This window comes from Argentina silus (genome assembly GCF_951799395.1).
Source record: "Argentina silus genome assembly, chromosome: 13".
NCBI lineage: Eukaryota > Metazoa > Chordata > Actinopteri > Argentiniformes > Argentinidae > Argentina > Argentina silus.
This window is the reverse complement of record NC_139667.1, coordinates 7,364,562-7,384,529: the sequence shown is the minus strand read 5'-3', so window position 1 is coordinate 7,384,529 and position 19,968 is coordinate 7,364,562. Positions and strand designations below refer to the sequence as shown.

The 19,968-nt window shown below is 42.3% G+C and overlaps 2 protein-coding genes across 2 annotated transcripts; both read left to right on the top strand.

Moving 5' to 3' along the window:
• The first annotated feature begins 1,590 nt into the window (after positions 1-1,590).
• Positions 1,591-12,741, top strand: LOC310814026 (transcription factor HIVEP2-like). The gene is made up of 7 exons (XM_083683248.1): positions 1,591-1,709; positions 3,900-7,948; positions 8,101-8,258; positions 8,531-8,706; positions 8,815-8,913; positions 9,094-9,929; positions 10,136-12,741. Exons 2-7 carry the CDS (start codon positions 4,004-4,006, stop codon positions 10,571-10,573), a joined length of 5,652 nt encoding a protein of 1,883 aa, XP_083539374.1. The 5' UTR covers positions 1,591-1,709; positions 3,900-4,003; the 3' UTR covers positions 10,574-12,741.
• A 961-nt stretch (positions 12,742-13,702) lies between these two features.
• On the top strand, positions 13,703-18,424 carry txlnbb (taxilin beta b). The gene is made up of 10 exons (XM_083684065.1): positions 13,703-13,718; positions 15,306-15,555; positions 15,692-15,783; positions 16,044-16,214; positions 16,413-16,607; positions 16,944-17,063; positions 17,172-17,246; positions 17,364-17,456; positions 17,639-17,734; positions 17,859-18,424. The coding sequence occupies exons 2-10, from the start codon at positions 15,321-15,323 to the stop codon at positions 18,414-18,416; spliced, it is 1,635 nt and encodes a 544-aa protein (XP_083540191.1). The 5' UTR covers positions 13,703-13,718; positions 15,306-15,320; the 3' UTR covers positions 18,417-18,424.
• Positions 18,425-19,968: the final 1,544 nt, after the last annotated feature.

Sequence of the window (19,968 nt, the reverse complement as noted above, 5' to 3'; positions counted from 1 at the left end):
TGCAAATTTGTTGTAGATTTGAGCTGGTCAGCAGAGCTGTGTGCCTCAGATAGTGGAAATGCCAAGCAGTGTGGAACATCCAGGGGGACAGACCATTATATTTATAGAGACGGGCGACTTGACCTTCACTGCACATTGAGTATCAGCCATTTTAGTGCCGCTCCTCCAGATACTGAATACAGCATAATGGATCTTAGCTGCAATGCAGTCGTACAGTATGTTTTTTAAGTTCATATCTCCATGTCAGTAATGCAGTAACGTAATGCACTTGTTACAATCCCATCCATTCAATCAGAGCTACATGTATTGCCATTCGTTGTTTGTATTGCATTTAAATCAGCTGAAAGGTAAATGGTAAATATTTTGTTGTGTTTTTGCATGAAATAGCAATTTAATGGAACAATTATTGTCCTGCTATTTGATTAGTATTTTGAAGTGATTCAAGAACATATTCCTTGCTTTACTGCACAGAGTTGTTACGTGAGTTGAGTAAGCAAACCTTTGTTGTTCTATGCACAGATTCTATTCTATTGTGTTACAAATAAGTCTCTCTTACATTTCAACTATAGTAACAATAGCTGGTGCAAACCCTCAACCAAGGTCTCCTATTCATAGACACATCCAGTTGTTCTCACCTAGTACCACCTAGTGAACCTGAAGAGGATAATCAAAGCAGGCCAGGTATTTTTAGTTGTGTTAATTGTATTGTTTTGAAAGGGCAAAGTTTCACACAAATAACAGAGGTGCACTGGTATCTATAGTGAAACTCCCTAATACATTTTAAATTAACATCTCAAGTACAGTAATATCCCTTAATATCTCTCTTACAATGTATCCATGAGTAGATAACACTTTTAAAGAGGAACGTTTTGAATTATGCTAATTATGTAGAGTACACACACAAATGTAAAAACAGCATGATAATCAGGAAGTTTGTGGGATGTAAAAGGGACTGCTGTATCGAGGCTATAGTCACCTCTACTTCCAGTCAATCAGCTCATTCTGCACAAGGCTATTATCTATATGACAGTTTGCTCTCCTGAGATTGGTGTCCTAATTTTAGCAAACAATTAGCCTATGCATTGGGACATTTTCACCCCAATGTCATTGGTCCACTAATGAATTCATAACGGTTAATCACCAGGTCAGAGAGCAGACTAACCAGGCTATTGCATTGTTGGTACAGTGAGTAGATCTCATTTCCCTAATCCTATTTCTATTGTCCTGTTTATGCGCTACACTAAGTCAACATTATTGGAATTAGTTGGAATTATTAGAATGATATTGTCAGTATTGGAATGTTTGTATTTGTGGTTGTCAGCCAGGGTTACATTTTGAACTTTACTATGTTAAATTCCTCCCATCACTAATAGGGGAATATATACTGACTGCTGTGCTTGGAACCACTGAGAAAGTGTCCTTAAATGTGGGCTGTTGTGTAATCCCTCTCAGGGCCCCTTTGCTATTTTTGTGCCTGGGTCCGCGTCATGGTTGGGTATTTTCTCTGGTGACTAGCTCACATCAATAGATCTTCTAATGTACATTCAGTCAGCCAGCAGCTTATGATTGATGAGACTTTGCCTTGCTAATTTTTTCATTATTGTTATTATTATTACTCAGACATGTGGAGAACGGACAACTGGAATATGCATTATGAGGAATGTCACATGTGACTGGAGATATGGGACAAGGGAGTATGCGAATGTCAGGTTTGTATGTGGATTATATTTGATATCTGAATTTCTGCTGTGTATAGAGAGGCTTACCATAGCCCTTGTGGTTGACTGCTTTCACACTGAGTACGTCATAGTCTAATATCGGATGGGTGTTGTTTATTCTGCATGTTATGTACTGTATCCTACAGTATCATGTCGGGCTTATGCCCTCAGCGTCCCTGAAACAGTTTAATACGCTCATGGTGTTAATGGATGAGATGCTAGTGTTAGGCTACATGATTGTCCTCTGGAATGACCAGTATAGCTTCAAATTATACGATGCAGTGGCAAAATGATGTTCTCCCCCCATACCCTCAGTTTGTTTCCCCATTGTCCTCTTGCAGCATGCTACAGCAGTCTGGTTGTTGCAGTGCTATATCTCATGTGCATGTGTGTGTGGTGTCCAAATAAGACCTTGTTCTAATAAAGTCACCCTACTTATCCACTCAAGCACAAGTGTACATACTGTGCACATACGCACATGCAAGCACACACACACACACACACACACGCCCACTCACAATCATTCAAAAACACACTTACCACCCCGCTTTATCAAATAGGAATAGAAAGATTCCAGAAAGAGGGCTGCAGTTTATAGATAAGGGGACGAACTCTGCTGAGTAAACTTGTCAATATGACTTAGTAGAGGTTAAAAGAGTAGGCTCTGTTCCCTCTCTCTATCTGGCATACGTCAAAGGTATGCATTGTTTCCGAGGGTCTTATCTCTCTGTCACTCTGTGCTCATAATTCCCTCCTCTCATTGCCGGGGAAGGATGGAAACCGAGCAATGAGGTCAGACCGACCTTGACGAGAGCTCCCTCCCAAGGCGTAGAATGTTGTCACCCCGGACATCCCACTTAGGTTACTTCTGTAAACCGCCGTATATACAGCAGACTGTCCCTAGGAAGCTACCTTTATACCTTCTGTCTTTTCTCTGTCTCTATAAGGACGGAAAGCAAAAGCTCATGTGATTGCTGGGGTATTTAGCTCTGTATCAAATAGGCTTAAGGCACTTGCCATTCATTCACAATGATTAGATGGTGATTCCTATGCTGGCAGATGCTTTTATGCATCTTTATCTCAGCATCTTGAGAGTCACCTTGGATTTTTATCCCCTGGTTTATGCCTGAGGAGTCTGTGCTGCTGCAACACAGAGGGAGAGAGCCGTAGGATGTCCTAATTAAGGGGAACTCAGAGGGTTTGAACCAGATAATCTTACATAACCTTGTTAAAGAGCACACAGCCTTTGATACTGAGAAGATGGAAATGATGTGCCCTCAGAGACTCAGCCCCATGGTCTCGAGCTAAAGTGTAATGCCACACCAACTCAATGGTGTTTGAGGTTGATGGGCAGCATTGTGGACTAGTGATGGGTGTAGAGATCATTATTGCGATGTTTTATCTTCAAACGTAGTTAGCGTACTGCTTTAGTGAGAGTATTTAGAGCAACACACATTGTTTGACTAAAATGCTTGCCCACTGCAAGGTTAATATTGGACAGCTTTTTTTTTTTTCACTAGGAAAATCAGGATCTATGCCGAGTTTTGTGTCCAAGTACACACACTCTTGTTCCCACTCGCACACTCACACACACGCACACACACGCACACACACGCACACACAGGCACACACAGCACACGCACACACACACACACACACACACACACGCACACACGCACACACGCACACACGCACACACACACACACACACACACACACACACACACACACGCACACACACACACACAGCACACACAGCACACACAACACACACAGACCCATCAACACACACTCCTCTAGTAAATGTAGGCCATCTGCCAGGGGTAAGATGAGGTACTGTGCAGGTATTTGAGAGGCTGGTAAAGAGACTCAGATTTTTCCATTCCTGCTGTGCACACTGCTCGTTATGAATTTTATGCACCAATTTTACTCAAGCGTGGACTTTTAGGGAGCAATTTTGAATAAGCCACTCTTACGTAAAAGAGTGGCTGTGGATTGTTGTGCTCACATTTTTTCCTCATATTCTCTCTATCCCCTAAATCGTCATGTATGATAGTCTATAAAATACATGTTTCTTTTGTTGATAAATCTTTTTAATTATAGCAACTTCATTAGGCAATACAAGGAATATTTCTTTATGTACACCAACATTGATTTCTGTGTTTCTGTGATTTCTTTCAGATGACCCTTTCCTGCAATCAATTTACATGTCTGCTAATATTACAACTGTAACATAACAGACATTGTCATTGGAAATCGATCCCAAAGAAGGTGACATTGGATTCATGGAGTCACTTGAAACTACTGCTGCTGAGGGGAAAAGCACTAAAGAAGGTTTGGAGCAGAATGTTGCACAGAGAAAGTGGGCATCAGAGCCAACAACAGCCCACACTAAAAGAAGCCCCTCGGCTGATTCCGAGGGGGAGGGGTGGCACCTACCACCCCAAGAGAATCAGAGTAGAAACACATGTGGTTCAACAGAAATGTCTGACTCAGGGAAACTGCGACAATTAGAAGATCAACATTCACATCCCCACATCACCAGTCATCAACACCATGTGCTATCCCCATACCCACAGCAGGAGGGACAGTCATTCTCCTTTGCCAGACAGAAAACTCTAGGTCACCTGGTCTCTGCACCAACCCATGGCAGCTGTGGGCCCACCAGAAAATCTCCCAGTTTACCGGCAGCCCTCAAACACTGTTCCTCCCAGTTAGGGTTAGATCAGCTACCAGAGGACATGTGTAAGATGGAGCAGAAACCACAAAAGCCTGGGAAATATGTTTGTGATTATTGTGGAAGGGCATGTGCCAAACCCAGTGTGCTTAAGAAGCACATCCGCTCACATACTGGGGAACGGCCCTACCCCTGTGTCCCCTGTGGATTCTCATTTAAAACAAAGAGCAATTTATACAAACACAGAAAATCTCATGCTCACTCTGTCAAAGCCGGAACAGTGCCATTCTCAGAACTTGGTTCTTACAATGCCAACATGGACCAGGGGTCCTTTGAAGGGGAAGGAGAGTTATACTCTGATGCTGAGCAGAGCACAGACACAGACGAGGACACTCTCAACGACTCGCTGCTCTTGGACTCTGCAGTCGACGAATCAGATAGCTCTGCTGTACAAGTACTACATCTCATTGCCCAGAAACAGGGAGTCACATCAATGTTAGCTGAGGATGGTTCAACCCAGCTGAGAGAAATCAATGCATCTCCTGCCATTGCTCAGGTCAGCCGTGCAATACAATCTTGCACCATCAAGCAGAGACTTGCACTACGGCTCTCAGAGAAAAGGAGCAGTGACACTGACCAATCTCTCTCCCTCCCCAGCCAGTCCAGCAAAGGCAGCACTGACTCAGGCTACTTCTCACGTTCTGAGAGTGCGGAGCACCAGAGCGGTCCACCCAATACGAATGCCAAGTCCTATCAAGAAATTATGTTTGGGAAGTGTTACAGGCCAAGCCCGAAACAGTCAACAACTGTGGTGGCAGACTTAACTGATTATGCGTCCCATACGGGTAAGACCCCGGAGAGAGGGGTTTCCCGTGTATTCACACAAGAAAAAGAATTGGTTGAATCAATCAAAATAAACACGCATTCATTTACAAGGGAAGAGATTAAGGAAAGCCAACTAGACATAAGCTCTGATGCCGGACCTCTGATCAGGAGTAATTCAATGCCAACGTCCTCAGCAGCATGTCTCAACATGCCACAGGGCTTACGAGGCAGCCATTCATTTGATGAGAGGACGAGCCCTGGGGGTATGAGGAGACTCAGGAGACAAGCTGCATTTGAACTCTCGCCACATGATGGACACACAGAACCGGACAGCTATGGAAACATTTCAGAAAGCACACTTCCACTATCAGGAGTGGAAATTGAAAGTTTCTCTGAAATGGCTCCTAACACCGTTCATCAAAGGCAAGCCATGGAATTTGCAACAAGGAAACGTCGGAAAGAGAAATGTGTAGGGGAAGAGGATGATTTGCCAGCTCAGTATGACATAGACAATGACCATTCTGAAGAAATGTTTGACTCCACCAGGGACTATGATTCCAAACAATCTAGTCAACATGCTGTTAACACCACACTTTCAGGAAGAGAACATCCCCAGAGTGTGCATACACAATTAGATAGATATAACATGGATATGTCAGTGAGCACTGAAGCCACCGGGAGGAAACCTTTAGGGAACGTTATTTCTGTCATTCAACACACAAACTCATTATGCAGGTCTCAGTCTGAAAAGTCTGAACCTTACAACTGCCATAGTCAGAGACAGGGAAAACTTTGCTCATCGCAGACTGTGGAGCTAGGTGAAACACTGGATATGCAAAAAAGGACAGAAATAATTGGACACCAGTTGAGTGACAGCAGATTAGACCAATCATATCAAATGGCTCACAAACTAGTCCGTCAGTCTAACATACAGGTCCCAGAAATCAGGGTTACTGTAGAGCCTGACAGTCCAGAGAAAGCACCAGAGGTGAAGGTGAAGGTGAAGGAACCCGAGAGGCCTGTTGAGGAATTTCAATGGCCTCAGAGGAGTGAAACCTTGTCTCAATTCCCCCCGGAAAAGCTCCCCCCAAAGAAGAAAAGACTGCGTTTAGCTGACATAGAGCACTCCTCTGGTGAGTCTAGTTTTGAGTCTGCCTGCACAAGTCTCTCTCGAAGCCCCAGTCAAGACAGCAACTTATCATATAGCTCCAGCATCTCCTTTGACAGAGAGGAGAGCTTCAAGTCAGCCTCCCCGGCTAGGCAGGATGAATTTGGCAAACCCCTGGAGCTGTTAGCTGTGCCAGGGAGTGGGCACTCCCTCTCTGTCCTAAACCAGCGTCAACAACATGAAATGAGACGCTCCTCTTCAGAGCAGGCGCCTTGCAACTTGCGTAGAGAGTTCCCAGAGGTACGGAGCATATCATTTGACTACGGCTCTCTCTCTCCAACGTCCAAAGTTAGACACGGGGAGCTCACTGGTCACGCTGCTATGAAGGAGCCAAGACGGGGCAACTTGGTGCGACAGGAGTCATTGAATATGGACCCAGAATTTACACAAGTCCACCCGCAAATGTTTCCTCAGTACCTCAGCAATGCCCTTTCATTCTCAACAACTCCAACGTTCTCTCAGGCTCTGCCAATATTTGCCACTGGATACACATGTCCCCAGCAGTCACACTCCGGCTTGCTAGTTCCTGTTAGAGTTCATACTCATGTGCCATCCTATGGTAGCATCACATACACTACCGTGTCACAGATATTGGACAATCAATATGATAATATTAGTTCCATCACAGCCACCTCTCAGAACTTGCATGCAAAACATTTCTCCGCAAACCTTGATACGTCAAATATGTTAGGACACACCCAAGCACTTTCAAACGACCAACTCCAAGTTCAAGTCCTGGATTTGTCCACAACCAAACTCAAAACAGGCATCCCTCTGTCCCTAACTTCTAGGACTATCTCAACCACTAATGCCTCCAGTGGTGGATCAAATAAGCGCATGCTGTCGCCTGCCAGCAGTTTAGATCTGTTCATGGAGGTCAAACAGCAAAAACGCGTGAAAGAGGAAAAAATGTTTGGTCAGATTGTGGAGGAGATGAGTGCTGTTGAACTAGGGAATTGCTATCTGACAGAGGAGAAGCTCAAGTCAGAGATTCAAAGTACATCCACACTTTATTCCCAAGATGACCCACTATGTAGCAGCTTCATTTCACTTCACCAAAAAGTGACCGGTTGTGCTGGAACTACAGGTTGTGCTGAATCTGCTATGGACAATACCGCCCCAGAACCAACCTCACACCCATATTCGATGCTCTCTCTAAGGGATATCAAAGAAGAAATTGGCATGGATACCAAGGTGCAAATGGATATATCAGCACTGTTGGGTAGCAGTAAAGGCACCCTGATCACTGATGTTGAAAACCCTAGACTGTTATCTCAGTTTCCATGTCTTCGCACAACAACAGGTGTGAGCTGGTGCTATCTAAACTACACCAAGCCAAACCAAAGCACTCACAGCACCGCTCTCTCCTCTGTGTATGCCACCTGGTGCGTGAGTTCCCATAACCCAAATCCACCAAATATGAGCACCAGTGCCACCCTGGCTCTTTTCAGATCCAAACAGAGGAAAGAAACCGGGATGTACACGATGGCAGCCATGTACCAACCTGGCACTGGAAAACTTGTTTCTGCCACGCTCTTATGGAGGCAGAGGCTCGAGCAGGTGAGAAAATGAGTCTCCCCTAACAATGTTTACATGGAGTAGATGTTTACAGTCATTGCACCATGTTCCATCATCATCTAATCATCATATTGCAATGTCAGTACCGCTGTGCCTGCACAGAATGTTGATGTAGTGTTTTTCATCTGATTCAGCTACAGAGGAAACCTGAGCTCAAAGAGGTCGACATCCCCTATGGAAGGAAAGTAAAAGACATCAGGTGCAAGGGAAAATCTGTAAAGGAGGACTGGAAAGAGAGGGAGATCTCCCCGAAGCAAGCAACTCCAACCCGTATCAAAATCTTTGAAGGAGGGTCAGTCATGAAACTATTGCATGTCTATTTTCTATCAATAAGTATTACATATGACTGATTTAATTAGCATATGATGTAAATGCTTTATCTAGTTGTACAGTATGTACTTGAAGGGATGCTTTGAATAGTATACTGTGAGTTGTGTACTTTATACTTATATGTATACTATATATATTGTATACTTTGTGTACATACTTTATTGCTAGGCTATGTTTCTTGTTTATTAACACTTCTTATATTGCCTCAAAATAAGAATTGTCTCCCTCTCTCAGGTTCAAGTCCAATGAGGAGTATGTGTACGTTAGAGGCCGCGGCAGGGGGAAGTACATCTGTGAGGAGTGTGGCATCCGCTGTAAGAAGCCGAGCATGCTGAAGAAACACATACGCACCCACACGGATGTGAGACCCTATGTATGCAGGGTCTGCAACTTTGCTTTCAAAACTAAAGGTGGGGTTTCATTCATTATACATGAAATAAAGGAAATAATACATGATCAAAATGAAATAGTAATAATAATATGATGATGATCACAATATTCACTTCCTTAAACCACAGGAAACCTGACTAAACACATGAAATCTAAAGCTCACATGAAGAAGTGTCTTGAGCTCGGGTTATCAGTCACATTGGATGATGCAGAAACACAGGAATTTGGTATGATTTTACTTCAATGATTATTAAATGTAGATGTTCCTTTAAGCTATTTATTTTGAATTTTGCATCAACTTATCCATGGTAGTTATTCAATAAAGCAAATGTACCATAGAATGGATTTTAAAAATGAATTCAACTCATATTTTGCTTTTGTTTTTTTTGTTCTTTCAAATAATGTAGATGACATCCAGCAAGAGTCAAAGACGGGGCTGTCGAACGCAACCAAACACCAGTTCTCAGACGCAGATGACTCTGATGGCATGGATGAAGAGATTGATGAAAACGATGAGGATGATGATGAGGATGATGAGTATGAGGGTGACTCCACTCTGAAGATCTGCTCCAGAAGCACAAGTCCTCAGCCCTGCGCCATTGCCTCTTTGTCAGTCACTGCTACAGCTGTCATCCATGGTGTGTCACAAGACATCCATGGCTGCTCCCTCAGACCTTTCTCCAGCTGCCTCACTACCCTGCCTGGCACTGAGCTTCATCACCCATCCCAGAGCAAGAAGCTGGGCCCAGACCGGAGGACTGTCCTAGCCACAGTAGACACCAAGCAGAGAGAGAGGCCTGTGGATGAGGACAGCCTGACCATACTGTCTCCAGAACAGGGCTGCTTGTTATTTGACCCCTATCCCTCCTGCCTGCTGTCTCCTGGTTGGGAATCCCCTCTCAGAGAGCCATCTCCCTCTCGTCTGCGCTATCCGTCCCCCAGGAGGGACCTCTCCCCTCGGGGCCGTTCATCACCTAGATGGGACACCTCCCCATTGAGGCCTAGCTCCCCTAGCCTCACCCCCATCCAGCACCTCTCCCCCGGGAGTATTGAGAGGCCCCTGTCCCCAGGGGCAGACCTGACAGGGAGGAGAGACACCGTTGCCAGGGGCAGACAGAGGGTGGTGCTCAGGGCTGTGTCTCCACGCAGAGGCTCTCACCAACAGAGAACCTCTGGGGATAGAACCAGGCATCAAGCAAAGGCCGAACTGGTCCCACTGGGAGGAGCCATTGAAATTTATATGGTATGTAAACGTGGACATTTATGTTTTTACAATGACTATGCTCAATTAATAGTCTTGATATGAAACCTTTATTAATCAAAATGTTGTTCTCACTTACTTTTGGAAAATCATTATTTGAGTTGACTGTCAAATGTGTAAATAGGTTGTAAATAGCATGGTACTGCAATAAAGTAAGTCTTCTGATGGTCTCTAACATTCTGTTGTAGGATCAGAGGAAGAACGTGCCCCCAAACCCTCCTGGTCCCTCCAGTTCTCCTCACCACAGCCTCTTTAGCCACCTCCCCCTCCACTCCCAGCAGCAGGCACACACTCTTCTCCCAATGGTCCCTATTGGTGGGATCCATATGCTGCACTCTCCGCCCTCCTCCAGCACTGATGTGATCCACTCTGCAAAGCTGAGCCCTCAGAGGAGCAAGTCCCAGCAGTCCAGCAGAAAGGAGGGATCTGTCCATGTCCAAGGGGTGGAGGATTCAACAGGGCAGGTCCTGCAGCAGCAGGACATGCTGTCCTCCTATCAGACCACACAGGACTCTCAGGAGAAAACCCTTCACCTCACTGGCAGGGACAGCAAGCAAGAAGAGAGTGTTCAGACCTGCATGAAAGCTATTGAATCCCTCAGGATCACTTCAGAAGACCCTCTATAGAGCCAGACCTTCAGGAGCAGCTGAACCTCCAGTCCCTCTACAGTCTCCTGCAACCTCCTCCTCATCATCCTCATTCCTCCAGGCACATTACTTCATCCAAATCCCATTGGGTGCTCTCTATTCAGGTTTCCTTACATTGGTAGCTGAGAAGTCACGCTCAGAGGTCACGTGCCCCAGACTCTAAATCTGAGGGGAAGAACAAACCTTTACAGTGAAGAACAACCCTGACATTACTCTCTGTAGACTAGAGACTGTTTTTAATTGTTTGGTCAGTCCATGGAGCAGAGGGAAAGCAAGGAGGCAGGTGGAGTTGTGGGTATGGGTGCAATATGGAAAGATATTATGCTAATATGCCTTTGACATAATAGCTTGCGTACACTTGCACACAATGACATTTATTGATATAGATACTCCATAACCTATACCCACTCTAACGTACATACAAATGTATACATGTACTTTGAAAATAGACTGTTGTTTAAATGTACTCATATCGAGTAGTTACAAGTAAGTAAGGATTTAATTCTTTGGAAAGTGAAGAGTATATAACAGGGAAAAGGTGTGTGTATTTTAAAACCGAGTCTGACCAAATTTTGAGTAGACTTGCTTCTTGTCCAGTTTGGTGCTTTTGATTGAGCAGCAAAGGTCTGTGCCTTTTCTTTGCTTTATCATAATGTTTTTAAAAGCATAAGCAAGGAAAAAGTGATTTATGATGTTTGGGAACTTTATTCAGAGTTGTCTGGCGTGAAGTGTTATTGTCAACAAGATTGCACTAAAACATAGCTTTTAATTTGTGAAATTAAATCGCTGTTATGTGCAGCTTCATTTATGTACAATCATCTATATTCTATTGTAAATGGTTTCTTATGTTGCATTTTCTCAATGTTGTGGTTTATCTTGACAAAATGCATGAGTTTTGCTATTGCACAAATAGAGAAGTGAATATGTATACTGTAAGATGTCTTTATATATTAGCAAGTAAGCTCTTATTGATACTGGTAAATATTTGACTACTATTTATACTGTATATCTAACATGCATCAGTGTTGCACACTGACAGCTACATTGAGATGCTTATGAACTCATGTCATTGCTTTGACTAATGGCTTAACCGATTGTTGTTCCTTATAAAGACCATAGAAGTTTAATGAATCTAAATAAGCACTTTCATCCTATCTTTGATAACTAACTAACATGGTTGATAAGGAGGAATAATAAAAAAAAAAACATTGTTCTATTATGAGTTGAAACATTCCAGTTATTTTAAGCGATCATTAACTGTGCACGTGAGACTGCAGGCAGGTGATGATTATCTGAGTATGTTGTCTTTTCTTTCATTTTAAGAGAAACGGTACAAAACATGATCACTTATTTTACCCTGAAGTATAATTATCAAGAGAATGGGTGGATTGACCAGTTTGCTTCAGCTCAAAATGTCATGAGTTGTTCACTGAAATGCATTGTTCCCCTCTGTATATGGATACAATTGTATGATTTCAACTATTTTTGCATTGTTGAATTCAGATCATTTTTTATGTGGATTGTTATGTCTTTTCGGAGGAGAAATGGCTGCATTTAAAGTAGTGAAGCTTACATAATGGAGAATAAGACAATGATCAGTAAAAAGTGTGACTTGTTATAGAAAAATGATATTTACATTTTTCAAACAGTTGAGACATCAGTTTGTGAATTGATTTAAGATACACAAACACTTAATTCACTCATGTTTACATTATCAATTACAGGTGCAGTGCTTTTATTTGCGTTCAGGATGTCTTGGATGTTGCGATAGTTCATAGACTCAATTTATTTGCTATGACAGGCAATGGTGGTGTTTGGAGCTCATAAAGTGTGAAAGAAAATGTCAGCCTTTATTTGCTGTTACATTTTTAATTCAGATTGTGTTTGTGACTGCTGTGTTTTATTCTGTTTCATACTTGCTGAACTGCATTGTGCCTCTCATGTTCATGAAATGCCCTGTTTCCACACAGAGACAGATCATTTACCTCTCAGATCAGATTTTGAAGCTCAGTAGCTAATTCCCTTGTTTAGTTATTTGCATCTGGATAGTCAGGATAGAGTGCCTCTTTTATGCTATATAGGGAATATATTGTCTGGTGCTCTTCTTTTTAAACATTAAATTCAAAAATTGTTTTAAAAGAACATATTTCCCACCCATGAATGTGTGTTGCAGCTTATTATAACAATTATTGTCCCTGCCTATCTTTGCCACATACAGCATAATATGCATAATATTATTGTAAGCTAGGTTATTAGAATATGAACAAGAACAAGCTCAAAAGGGACTCTCAGATGAAGTCTGTCAATTATTGTTCAAGGAGAACTCTCAGGAAATGAGTGCGAGAGAGCTAAAATCTAAATACTAAAATCCTCTGGTTGTAAATTATTAAGAGAGAAAATTCATAACACTACACTCATAATAGCCATCTGCCTGTAGAATATTAAAACCTTTCATCAGTTTTTCCAACCACTGTTATTCAGCACACTTTGATCAATCCTACTGTGCAATGGTGTTAAAACAACACATACATAGAGAGGAGCCCTGTAAGGCAGGACAAGAATGTAGTCATGTAGCATATTAGGTTTCTAGAACTGTCCAAGTGGGTGGGGCGGAGGTTTGTTCCAATTCTGGCCAATCAGAAAACAGACAGTGAGAGATTGAGTAATTCTCCTAGTATGCTCTCTCAGGCCCATTTCAGCCATGGTAAACATACTGTATGAGTTAACAGCATCCCATCTACAATGTTTTACGTCAAATACTCAATTATTTAGTTTGCTCCTGCAGAGGGAGTACAAATGGTTGCCTAAAATGTTTGACTGTCAAAATCCCTAAAGACACATTTTCAGTACTCAGTTCAGACCTTTTTCTCTATCTAAATATTCACACAGCTCGGGTCTTTCCTTGAGCAAGCTCAGCCAAGTTTGTGGGGTTTTATTGTGGGGCGACCTGGGCAGGGAAGCCATATCTATGTCCTCCTGTCCCTCTCTCTCTTTCTCTGTGTTGGTGTGAGTCGTGTCCCACTGGTTTATTTTGAGGTCTGCTTATCACAGCTGTTGTATCTGTGGCAGGAGCCTCTCCTACCCCCTCCTCACTTCTCCTTTCCCCTTCTCGCTCCTGGTCCTGGTAAGAGACACTTCAATATTTTCTGTGCCTTGTCTGCAGACATTTGCATTGGAATGGTTGTAGGATATTTATCACAAATTAATTATATGAATGGTTACAATGTTTCCCTACCACCTGTGTATTGAAGAGGTAGTTTGTATGTATTTTGGTTAGCTTACTTTTGTTATAAGGGGTGATATTTGCTGGCTTTTGTCATACTTTTGTGAAGTGTAACATGTTCATCATGATAGATTACTTGTTTGCCAGTTTGGTAACAAGATAGTCACAGTAAACTGTGTTTTCACATGTAGTAGTATGAAAATAGCATTCCGTTTCATTAGTGTTTCTTGGAATAGATAAGATGTCTCCTTAGAAAACAGGTTGATGTCCTAGGAAAATGCTCTAGCCACATATAACAAAAATGTAAAAAACAAAAAATTGAACAAAAGAATCAGTTTGATGTATAGTGCAATTACACATTGAAGATTTAACGCTGAATTGTGGTTCTAGTCAGTGTTACTTGAATGTACTTGAATGTATCAAGTCAAGGGTTTGAAGTGGTAACTAGTGAAAACTCTTTCTATATTGAGTAATTCAGCAAATATTGTGGATGTAAATACTAACATTGATATCAACTAGAATGGATTTTAAATAAATAAATAACCTGACCATATTAAGAAGTTCCTAAAATAGCATGTGGGCCCAGAACAGGTGCCATGTGCTATGCCTGTGAAAACTGGGGGAGTGTGGTGCCTGTGAAGGCAGGGGGAGTGTGGTGCCTGTGAAGGCAGGCTAATTTTATGCACATAAACAGGCTGGTCATGCGCTAACAGAACTCAAGAGGCAAACAGACAGTGGATGTTGGTAGATTAAATTTCAAATCTTATTTACATCTTGTCTATCACTACTTAATAAAACACAATCAAGGTAGCAGTACTATAATGTTGAAACAGATGGGTCTTGTTTGGTTAAAAGATGGGTTTGAATATTTATTTCCTCCGCCTAATAGAATAGCTTGAATATACACTGACTGAGCACTTCATTAGGAACACCTGTACACCTTCTCATGGTGGAGGTGGTGTAATGGTGTGGGGAATGTTTTCTTGACACACTTTGAGCCTGTTAATACCAATCAGTCATCGCTTGAATGCCACAGCCTATTTGAGTATTGAGTAATGCACCATGTCACAAAGCAAAAGTTGTCTCAAACTGGTTTCATGAACATTGAGTTCAGTGTTCTTCAGTGGCCTTCCCAGTCACCGGATCTGAATACAATAGAACACCTTTGGGATGTGGTAGAACGGGAGATTCACAGCTAGAAAGTGCACCTGAAAAATCTCCAGGAATTGCGTGATGCAATCATGTCATCATGGACTAGAATCTCAAAAGAATGTTTCCAACATTTTGTGGAATCAATGCCATGAAGAATTGAGGCTGTTTTGAGAGCAAAGGGAGGCCCTACCCAGTATTAGTATAGTGTTCCTAATAACGTGCTCGGTGAGTGGATTTAGCATCACATGAGGAGCCAATCTTGGGGTATCAGCTTTGTGAGTGTTGTATTGGGTAACCAGCAGCTGTTGTCCCTGACAACCTTTGTCATTCCCTCAGTGATATCCCACAAGAATGGAGACCTGTCCGGAAGGTAACCCCATTCAGATGAGTGGCCAGGGGGACCCAGCCAAGGGTCTGCAGGTAGACCTGACAGAGGACCTCAGCCAACAGCTGGAGGACATCATCAATACCTACCAGGCAGCAGAGGAGTCTGCTGAGTCAGAGGACGTGGAGGAGGCCACAACCATGAAGGAGGCCAGCACCGCCAAGGACCAGAAACTGGAGAAGAAGATGCTCAAAAGCCTTGGTGGGTTTTAGCTATAGCACATACAGTATGTATCAGTATGTATCAGTGTGCCTTGGTGGGTTATTTTCCGCTCCATAAGAGTGTAATGCATCTATAGTTGCTAGTGTTAGTAATTGTCTCTATTGATTATTCACAGGGAAAGAGGCTATGCTGTTGATGCAAAGTTTGAACAAACTTGGCTCTCCAGAGCAAAAACTGGAAGCCATTATCAAGAAGCATGCTGAACTGGTGAGTGTACATTAATGTCTTTGAGGTAGAGTTCAGTGATCTGCAGGGAACTGGACATGTAACAGTACCTGTCAAGTATACAGTACACTACATTACAGTGTACTGTAGTATTCACAGTATATTCAGCAGTATTCACGTGTGTGTGTGCGTGTGTCTGTGTGTGTGTGTGTGTGTGTGTCTGTGTGTGTCTGCATGTGTGTGTGTCTGCATGTGTGTGTGTCTGCATGTGTGTGTGTGTGTGTGTGTGTCTGTGTGTGTAGCTGGAGGAGCACCGGGGTGACCAAAAGCAGCTGAAGATGCTGCAGAAGAAGCTACTCCAGGTGTTGAAGGAGAAGGACCAGCTCCAGAGTGAACACAGCCGGGCTGTACTAGCACGCAGTAAACTGGAGGGGCTGTGCCGAGAGCTGCAGAGGCACAACAAGACCCTCAAGGTGAGGCTCTCGTCTCACAAGCAAGTGTCAAATAATTGTGTTTATTATCATGTTTACGGTTCATCATTGTGTATAATATAGTGTTGTACTGTAAGAGTTAGCCGTGTACTGTCCTGCGTCTGCTTGTTTGGACAGTTCATATTTCTTTGACATATTTAGTTTGTGAGTGTAACAGTGCATCCTGTCCTGTGAATGCAGGAGGAGACCCTCCAAAGGTGCAGGGAGGATGACCTGAAGAGGAAGGATATCACCACCCATTTCCAGAGCACCCTCTCTGACATTCAGGCCCAGATCGAGGAGCACAGCAGCCGCAACACCAAGCTGTGTCAAGAGAACAGTGACCTGGCAGAGAAACTCAAGGGCCTTATTTCCCAGTATGACCAGAGAGAGGCGGTATGGGGTCAATGCAACACCAGAGTGGCAGTGTGACTGTATAATCTATAAGAGCATGTTCCTTTAAACCTTTTTACTGTAGCTTTTCAGTGCAAGTCCTGTGGACTCTCTGTGAAGTTGGTGTCTCATAAGCTTGAATTTGTTATTCATGCATTTCTTGGATGAGAAAGTTCTTGTGTTTGTTCAATGTTAGCTTTCTATGGCAAAAAAAAGTTAACTTGATCTATAGTACTGTACCTTACAATAACAAAAATATAATATCAATGATATAAGCCTTTGCCCCTGGTCGTGTCATATCATATGATTGACTCCGGATATTCCCCTTTTGCTTTGCAGAACCTGGAAAAGGTATTCAAGCATAGAGACCTTCAGCAGAAGTTGTCAGAAACCAAACTTGCACAAGCAAACCTGTTCGTTAAAGAAGGAGAGGAAAAGCACAAGTTAGAGAAAGAGCATGTAAGTTCCAGCTGTTCACTTACATACATGTCATAAACTGGAGAGATTCTCGCCAGTAATGCAGTAAGAAATGGCACATATCAACGCATTTCTTTAATTTTCCTAAAGTTGCTGAAGAAGGCTGCAGAGTGGAAACTGCAGGTAAAGCTTATGAGAGAGCAAGAAAATGGAATGAAGGCCCAGGTAAGTGGAGATCATGCACACATTTTGAAGGTTTCCTTTCAAGTGTTTATTTCTTTTACTGTAGCCTACATAGGCTTCTCCTGTATAGACCTGACTCTCTCCTATCTCTCTCTCCAGCTCTCTATGTATTCTGAGAAGTTTGACGAATTTCAGGGCACTGTGTCAAAGAGTAATGGTGTCTATGCTAGCTTCAAACAGGACATGGAAAAGGTCAGTATCGCTGTCTACTGTACATATTACCATCCAGTGTCATTACTTCATCTATCTGTATGTACAATTTTGTGGACATGGAACCAATAGAGATTTTTTTATAATTACTTTTTTTTCACTTGAAAAAGACTGACATTTTGAGAAATTGCTATGAATGCTATGAATGCTATTGTGTCTTCTAGATGTCTAAGAAGATGAAGAAGCTGGAGAAGGAGTCCATAGCATGGAAATCCCGCTTTGACGACTGCAACAAGTCTCTTGTGGATATGGTTGCTGATGTAAGAAAAAAATGTCATCCCCAAACCCCAAAACTTCAAAATATGAGTATATATGGAGATTATCAGTGTTGATGAATAATATGAGAGGATGAACTGATTTGTACAATATTCTAATCCCATCCAGAAAACACTGAAGGAGAAAGAGTTCGAACTGTTCACCCTTAAGAACCAGAAGCTGGAGAAGCTATGCAGGGCGTTGCAAGACGAGAGGAAGGGTCTTTATCAAAAGTTACAGGAAACCCATCAACCAGGTACTGATGCGGTTGAGACCAAAGAGAAGGAAACCGCTGAAGTGGTGGAGACTCCAGCTGAGAAGCCCAAAGAGACCTCCTCTGCAGGCCCCTCTGAGACCCCTTCTGTGGCTCCCTCTGCAGCTCCCACTCCTCTGACTAAGGAACTGGTCAACCTGAAGGCTGAACATGCCCGTCTGCAGGAGATTGCAACCTCATTCACAATTTCTCACGTCATGGAGCAGTCTGCTGAAGATATCGATCTCAGTCAGGAGGACAAAGAGTCACATGGACATACAGAGGCCAGTGAGGCCCCACAGGAGCACCACTCAGAGGGATGTAATGGAGTCCAAACTGTGGAAAGCTCCACTCCATCAAACGACACCGAACAAGAACCTGAGGGAGAGGAATCTCAAGAGCAGAGAGATAGGGAATTGGAGTCAGTTGACTAGGCCAGGAAATGGGGAAAATTAAGTCATCATAACTTATTAATGGAATTTTTAAGAATAAAGAATATAACTTGTCTTTGTCATAATTCACTGTCTCTGTGTTAGAGAAGGGGAGGAGTTGGTGTGATAATTACACACTGGTTGTATAGGAAAGTTCTGGAAAAGAATGATCACAAGTCTCCACACTGTAATAGGCAAACAAAATTTAACCATGTTGTATTCTTCCATTATAATCAGAAAGAAGCTTGTCAGTTAGGTCAATACAAGGTTTCATGAAAAGGGAAGAATAGTAAACTTGTATAGTAGAATGGGAGTTTGCTGAAATATATATCGATAAAAAACTGATTTGAGAACGTCTCATGAGTACAAAATTAAATTTCATTACATGCATTATTTACAACTACCCATTTGATAACAGATGACCAGAGTTGTGGGAAAGTTATTACTATGCCACCTTTATAAAGGTCGCAACAATTCACATATTTCTATTTTTCTTTTGGTTGTTCACAACTTGTCTGATTTTAATGACAACTTGGCAAAGAAAATAAGGCAACATGGCATTTAGTCTCTAATCCTTATGAGTTTGACATTGGACTGATTAGGAGCTGCGTATCTTGAATTTCTTATCTTTGCCATACTGGCTATTCGTGCCAAGAAATGACTGAGGAAAAGGTGATTTCAACTGCGCTCTCTCAAGTGAAAGCTTTGACAACTTTTATTGAAAATGGAAAAGCACTATTGGAACTTGCTGAAAGGGAGAGTAAAGAGGGTAAGTTGTTGCCTGTGCAATAAGGGCTAAACAATAAAATGTGTCTCATGAAAATAGATACTCTATGTTTACCTTAGTTGATTGTTGAGTCTGACATGTTTAGAGGTTACGACAATTATTAACAACACTGGTTCTGAATCACAGTAATACCTGCATTTATTTGACAGGATCTCTGCAAGATTATGTCAGGAGGAAAATACGTATTGAACAAAAGCAATCACTACTGGGACTTATACCAGAGGGGGCAAAGTTGTACACAAGGTTACATTTTCTATTAGCTACTGTAGTTATTAACCCCTTATAATCCATTTATAATCATGTGCTTTTCCCTATAAAACTGACCAAGTCTATTTGGCTTTGAGAAATATCTGCAATCAATCTGGAAATTTTAAATCAAACTGGCATTTTACACTCAATTCCATTGTTATTTTAGCATCAACAAATTCAAATGTATTCTTATTGTAGATCCATGCCCTCACAAATAACCATGCACTGAATTTGGTTGCCAAGTAGTTTTGCAACTAATGAAAAACGTGTATTATTCACCAGCCTGTGTGTGAAGACGAAAAAGGATGCTGAGGATCTATGGAGTAGAAGCTACCAGTAAGTAATTTTACCATAACTACTAAAAACTACTTGAATGTAAACATAAGTAATTACAGATTCTTTACCTCACTCTTCTCATAAGACTGACCTTTGAACAGAGCACCAATTACATGTTGTCTATTATCTAGATGTGCTGAATTGCGGGAAGCTGTGGAGGACTTTCTGCAGCTGGGAGTAAGC

Excerpts from the sequence above, each read along its gene's own strand:
- LOC310814026 (XM_083683248.1), top strand. The coding sequence starts at position 4,004 with ATGGAGTCACTTGAAACTACTGCTGCTGAGGGGAAAAGCACTAAAGAA. Across the intron at positions 7,949-8,100 it reads GGAGGCAGAGGCTCGAGCAG|CTACAGAGGAAACCTGAGCT; the intron begins GTGAGAAAATGA and ends CATCTGATTCAG. Across the intron at positions 8,707-8,814 it reads CTTTGCTTTCAAAACTAAAG|GAAACCTGACTAAACACATG; the intron begins GTGGGGTTTCAT and ends CTTAAACCACAG.
- txlnbb (XM_083684065.1), top strand. The coding sequence starts at position 15,321 with ATGGAGACCTGTCCGGAAGGTAACCCCATTCAGATGAGTGGCCAGGGG. Across the intron at positions 16,215-16,412 it reads GGCACAACAAGACCCTCAAG|GAGGAGACCCTCCAAAGGTG; the intron begins GTGAGGCTCTCG and ends CTGTGAATGCAG. Across the intron at positions 17,247-17,363 it reads AAAATGGAATGAAGGCCCAG|CTCTCTATGTATTCTGAGAA; the intron begins GTAAGTGGAGAT and ends CTCTCTCTCCAG.